Below are 6,902 nucleotides of genomic sequence, written 5' to 3'. Positions count from 1 at the left end.
GGTGTTTGGCGGGGAAATGCAAATGCATTACCTTTTCTACGGAACAAGTCGCCATACATGTTCCAACCCCCAACCTGGAGGGCCAGGAGACTGTGTTCGTCAGACCTCTAACCATTGACCAACCTGGTATGAGAGACCCTGTGAGTGTCGCGCGGACACCCCCGCAGTATAGCTCAGTGGGTCGCTGAGGTACACAAACCGCCACACCACGATAAGGTCCAGTCTCTTCGTGACGGATCAATAATATTGTCATTGTTCCTGTGATGTGATAAAACAGTTGTTGGTTGTGTGACAAAAATTGCCAATTTTCAGTTGGAATTTTTGTCCTGTAAGTGGGGCTAATCTAAAAGGCTGTAAGGTCCAGTCTCTTCGTGACGGATCAATAATATTGTCATTGTTCAAAAGCTGTGATAAAACAGTTGTTGGTTGTGTGACAAAAATTGCCAATTTTCAGTTGGAATTTTTGTCCTGTAAGTGGGGCTAATCTCGGCTAAAAGGCTGAGGAACATTTTACGGCTGATTCAGATGTATGCATCTGATGAAACTCCAGGGAAGGGGCTTAAGTGGCGTTACATTCTGTCTCAATGCGAATTAATCACACGGCCGATCAACCACTTGTGACTGAACGACTAGGTGACCAAACTACTAGACCAGGGGTTAGCAGCTCAAAACTGCATGGAATTCCGTCAGATGCGTACTGCCGATGGTTCCCATTAACGGTGAAACAGCCGCACAATGCTTACCGGCTTCGAAAATAGATCGACTTTACGTACAGAACAGTTTGCGCCAAGTATGTTGAAATCGATCTGATCGGCCAGACAGCCAAAATATTTGCGTTCTTCCTACTGCAACGTTACTTCCACACAAGAAGAAATCAAGGTTATTTTCACCAGTTAGAAAGTGCGGCAATGGAAAGCGCTAGCGTGTGAATTGTCTAGATTTCCGAAAAGGAGTGCGACGACGGAGTGAAATTTTTCACCATCGGTGCCCAAACAGAAAGTTTACGACACTTATTTGTCGTATGTGCAGCAGGATGAAGCTGACCAATGGCTCCCACTCCGGACCTTTGACTCAATAGTTTGACCCAGGGAAAAACGGACGTGAGGGTTTCCTGAAGGAACCGCGCCTGAGGTCATTGATTGAAGTGATCCACTTGGTAGTGGATGGGTCTGTGTAGCTAGCAAGTAATGATGTCGCTGCGCTGTGCTTAAAGCATCCCAATCTGACTTTTCATTTCGCACTCCAGATCACTCCAGATTTAGTCGTTATGGAAAGGGTAAAGCATCTTGAACTCGTACTAGAAGTCAGTCCTATAACTCACGATGTTGCCCTGATACATGTCTGCATAACCGTTCAGCTGTACACCCTTCCGGTGCCTAGCTGCATGGCACATCAAAGAAAGCAAGAGGACTGAGATACCACCAAATTACCAAAGCCCAGACAGAAGCAAACGACATACAGATGTCGGGTTCGAACCACGGATCTTCCAGTCAGTAAATTCGCGCTCTAACCACTGAGCCATCTCGAGCTCGTCTACACACTCTACCGCAAACGGCAAGCCTGTGTTGACGCAGTGTTTCGTTCCGGCTATCTCGAATGAACGTACTTACAAAGACACATACATCAGTTGTGAACGCAGGCGTCTAATTAAAAGGTCAGCTAAAAAGATCGATAACCTTTTATTAATCAGTAATTAACACACTGACTAGCTTCGGCCGCATATGGTATCTTAGTTTTGATAAACAGGCAACCTGAACTTATTGGCGCCGGTTTGTCCAGTAGTTTAGACGTTTAGTGGTGATTCTGATCTGCTTGCTTCAGCCCAAATTGTCGGTATTTAGAGTTCCAAGATGCGTGATATTGGAGTAATGGTGGTAATAACAAAACATATGAAAGTCAAGACTAGAAGCATGAGAATGGAACACACCTGAAGATCCAGTTTGTTCCCCACAAGAATAACCACCACTTCGGGAGCAGCCAGCTGACGTACATCGCTTAGCCAGTGGGAAAGTGCGTTGAAAGAATCTCGGTTGGTTATGTCGTAAACCAACAATGCACCCACGGCATCGTGGTAATAGGACCGTGCCATTGACCGAAAACGCTCCTGGCCTGGAATCAGAGGAAACGATAAAAGCCAGATTAACCTAATGCTATGAGAATAGCACACACGGATCAGATATGCATTCTACTAAACGGCTATCGTATTCCATAATTGTATGATCGCGTCCTGGCTGGAAAAGCCGTCCTACCGGCCCTATTTCGAGTAATCCGTTGGTGACTGTTATACAACACTTCGAGTCAATCGACGCATTTACTGTCGAAACTCAATGACATTGCCAATATATACTGTGAGCGAATAGTATATATTAGTATCCTAGATTCCCTGCCAAAAACAGATCCTCAGAGTATGAAGCAATCAACGAGTACAAGTTATCCATAAGTGAACATACAGTCATGATCCCAGTTTTCTTACTTCCTCCTTAATAAGACATCATCAGACTTCTGGGACTCCGCGGTACTCGGAAAACTTGAGCGAATGAGAAAGTCTTGTCACTTCACGTCGAAAGCTACATTAAACTCGTTAGAACTGCTCAGAATGAGCCGCAAAAGAAGGCAAACGATAGAGCTCATGCTAAATAAAATATCTCGCGAAATACCATTCAGTCCTCGTACGAACACAACGAAATAGCGCGTCAAGGAGAACTAAATAGAGAAGCAGTGGTTACCTGCGGTGTCCCATATCTGGATTTTTACTGCAGTTCCATCAACACTGATGATTTTGCTGCCAAACTCGGCACCGATGGTATGCGGCATATTGCCTATGAACTTCCTTTCCGTATATCGCCTAAGAATACAGGTTTTCCCCGCCCCCGCAGTTCCGATGATGAGAAACTTGAAGAGATAGCTAAATTGATCGACTGGCTGCATTCTGGATGGAATATGTTATTGCTGTCCACAAGAAGACGAATTACAGGGGCACTAGATTAACGACCAATCTGGAATGTAAAGGTAAAACCGTTGTTTGTGGAGGGCCGCAAGCTGTGAGGGTTGTTGGTGGATACTCTCCGCTGAGTGACGTGTCCGTGGAAAAACAAGGGAATCAAGAGTTGTCAAACATGGAATCACTGCATGTACGCAAAATGACAAAGTGATAGAGGTAAGCAGTCCAGAATGCTTAGTCCTGTCAGTTGATTCGTGTCAAGAACAGCTGACATCTGAACCATGGGTGCTTTTCAGAAATTACTTAAGAATAAAGTAGTGTTCCAAACCAGTTCAAGTCAGTTTGAAAGTCGTGTAGGCCGGTACCTTATTTCAAGCGGCCGCAGCTCGTGACACCAGGTGGTGTTAGGTAGTGGGTAAAGAAAAAACGTTTGAAAAAAATAAGAAAGAAGTTCCAATGGTTGAGCATAAGAGAACAGATACAACAGCGTCATAGGTTACGCGACACCACTATGCCGGCTAGTAGCTCCAACGGTTGATTTGGTCATCATCATCATCATCGTCGACAGCATGACATGACAGCATGACACCGATGCTTCACTGCCATACAACCATGACTTATTTGAAAGCCACATTGTAAAGAAAAGAATAAAGGTGGCTGGGGGGACTTAGTAATAGCTTAACACAATCATTCCGAGTTGCTACACCTCCAGACATTCACTCAGGCAATCTGGACAGAAACTGACAACAAGAACGCCACTGACATCGGTTGGCAGCCATATCTTGTAGTGTCTCCAACCAGGCACAGTGAGGATCACGCGGTCCCCATCCTGGAAGGCGAGTAGCACCGACAGCACCCAAGCGTTTCGTGATCTCCTTCATACTCCTCTGCCAAGTCAAGGGTTGGCCACCTCTCTGTTTTGGTGGGCCTTTATTACCTCAACTCAGCAAACGCAACTTATCTGAGCAGCCATGTTCTGTCTCCAAGTCACGCGCCATCCAGCTTCAGCAGTCTTCCAGTTGGGACCTGTCTCAGAAAAAGAGGGCACAGCGAAGCAATCAACTAACTAGCATATGGAGCACAGCCAAATGAGCGTAGAGTACATAGTATGGGAGCGAAGCATCAGTGTTGAATACCGATGTTGTACCGTCGACAACATTACTGATTACTTGGTGCAACCGAATCAACCCATCAGTTGATCAGCACTGGTAATCGAAGATAGACCATCTTCTTTTGTCTTCTATGCAAGCGGCCTGGCGTCGCGACCGCGAAACAACAATGGATGAATCACCGCGTTGTAGGCTCTGCCTCTCATCGATAGATTCGTGTCACGTCAACCAGAGGTGCCTCATCCGAAGGAAGGCAGAGCGGTCTTTGGCGATGTTAACAATGCGCCATCCGACGCACTGCAACCACCCAGGTAGGGAAATCTGTCCACTCTCCCTGGTGGTTTTGCTTTCACGACACAATTCGGTGGTGTAATCGCCCAGTCCTATAATAACACTTTACAATTCGAAGATGCGAGAGGTATCGTAACATTATTTAATTTGGTTCGTATCAAGACGAAATCTGAAACAAGTAGCGCACCAGCGCCCACATATTTCGGGTCTTTGAGATCATCCCTGGGAGAAAACTCCATGCCAGACGTAGAAGACATAGAAAACTAATCCGATTGCGAAGGTGAAAAAGGGTATCAAACAGTAGTGCTGAAGGGCACCGTTTTCAGTGGATTCGAAAAATACGTTCCGACTAATTTCAGGTTCCCAAGAACTCCCTGAGCATTCCTTTCTGAGCAAGCGTGTTAATGAGAACAGACTAGTCACCTGAATCAAATCATCATCACCATCGGAAACAGTAACATGATTTTTGACACGCTTCACTACAGTATAAACAAAGTTTACCTTAACACCATTCAATCCTTGGAGTAAGAAGAAGAGAATAGTGGGTGAGGGGAGACCTTGTGCTGCCCTATACCAAGTATTCTAAGTTGCCTACACCTCCAAGTGCCAGTCAGACAATCTCATCTTCATCATCATTGACAGCAAGACATCAGTATTAGATAATAAATAATGATTTACTGCCATGCAACCATGACTTATATGATAGCTTTATTGTGAAAAGAACAAAGGTGGACAGGGAAGGGAATTAGTGCTTGCTAGAATTATCCCAAGGTGCCTACACCTCCAGTCATTCATTCAGGGAATGTGGGTAGAAACTGACAACAAGAACACTACTGACATCGACTAGCAGCAATATATTGCAGCATCTACTACCAGATCCATTGGAGATCACACGGCCCCCACCCTGGAAACCAAGTAGCACCGACAGTACCCAAAATTCGTAAACTCTTTCACACTCCTCTCTGCCACCTCTCTGCTTCCGGTACTCTGAATTGGGCACTAAATACAGCACTGTTCTGCAAGCGATGGTCCAGCACACATAATACATGGCCTAACCAACGCAGCTTCTGGTGATGGACACATTCCTCAACAGAAGTCCCCGCCGCACAACCGAAAACCCACTTTCTAATTACCTCGGTGTGTATTAACCGACACCAACCCACACAAGCTATGGTCCTGAGATGACGATTGTCGAACACCTGAAAACATCTCAGTCCCGTTGCTCGAACACGCGAAGTCTTACAGTCATAAAACAAAAAGCCGGCACTGTGGCATGATACACACGTCCTCTGAGCTTAAGCGACACATCGCTTTGACGCCATAGGCGTCTCAAATTAGCAAACGCGACCCAAGCTTTGCAGATGCGTGCACTGATTTCACTTGTCATACCACAATCAGAACTAATACAACTTTTTAGATGCGTAAAACTCTTCACAACTTCCGGTGTCCCTCCAAAGTGGTACGAATGGTGACTGAATGTCCAGGAGCATGACCTTACATTTTGTGGGTGCATACCAAAGGAAGGGGTGAATATGGTTAGTCCATCCAAGACACCTCCGCTTCGAAGACGAGGAGAATTGGTTTGTATATTCCAGATCGACAAGGTTTCCGTCGGAGGCCATTAGAACACCCGGGTTTTGAAGACCTTCCAGCATTCCTCATTATTTCATCGGTCACGAAATGAAATAGGAACGGAGTGAACATTCCTGACGGACACCCCTTTCAGTATGGAAGCTTTTGGAGAGCTCTACGTATACTTTCACACGTCCGGAAGTCTGAGAATACGAAGAACTTATTACATCCACAAACTTACAAAGCATTCCTTTATGGGCAAGCATGTCAAGGAGAACAGAGCGGCCAACCGAGTAGGATGTGTCTCGGAAATCAAGGGATAGTAAAATTAAGGGTCGTTTGTACGTATGGCGTTGTTCTAGCACCTAACGGAGTCAGGTCAGCGCAACTCCTACCTGGTAGGAATCCTGCTTGTTGCTCCCGAGTCAGTGTTTCACGAGACACCATAAGGCGGCGAAGCACAAGTGACACCCACAATCTTGTTACGACCGGAGTCAAGCTGATCCCCCTATGGTTACCACATTCACTACGAGCTCCAGGTGACTGGGACGGTGTCCTTTTCAAAAATGCAAGCAAACAGATCAGAAAACCGCAGACTGAAGACTTCGCACCCATTATTTGAACGTGGGAGTTCATCCAGACCAGGACCTCAGCGGCGCTTGAGAGAACATATGCAATCACAAACCTCCGATGTCATAGGGGGTTCCACGTCCACGATTCAGGGTCCTACGTCAGCAATGAGCTCCAGATGATGCCCTTGTACTTGTAAACTGCTCTTTTTCATGCTCAGTATCATCTTTTTTCCCATCATTATCAGTCACATCGCTGTACAAAAGTTTGTTTTACTGAAATACAACCGCTACCGCCCGCTTGTTGGCTCCAACGTGACTTTGAGACTTTTGCTGAGTGACTGTTGTTGCGACCGCCGGTTGGCTATAATTGACCGCTGCTAACACTAAACGTGAACAAACATTTCAGCTGCAAACACT

General features: G+C 45.8%; 1 protein-coding gene across 1 annotated transcript in view; it reads right to left on the bottom strand.

Annotated features, from left to right (window-relative positions):
* The window catches only part of T265_03281 (hypothetical protein), a gene marked incomplete at both ends in the record, with an annotated part of 12,964 nt that extends 9,307 nt beyond the window's left edge, over positions 1-3,657 (bottom strand). The window contains 3 exons of the mRNA XM_009167727.1: positions 1,928-2,109; positions 2,727-2,922; positions 3,574-3,657. Coding sequence (XP_009165991.1) covers positions 1,928-2,109; positions 2,727-2,922; positions 3,574-3,657 — 462 coding nt within the window. The remainder of the gene's footprint in view (positions 1-1,927; positions 2,110-2,726; positions 2,923-3,573) is intronic.
* Between the last annotated feature and the right edge of the window lie 3,245 nt (positions 3,658-6,902).

This window comes from Opisthorchis viverrini, assembly GCF_000715545.1.
Source record: "Opisthorchis viverrini unplaced genomic scaffold opera_v5_47, whole genome shotgun sequence".
Taxonomy (NCBI): Eukaryota; Metazoa; Platyhelminthes; class Trematoda; order Opisthorchiida; family Opisthorchiidae; genus Opisthorchis; species Opisthorchis viverrini.
This window is presented reverse-complemented; position numbering and strand designations above follow the sequence as displayed.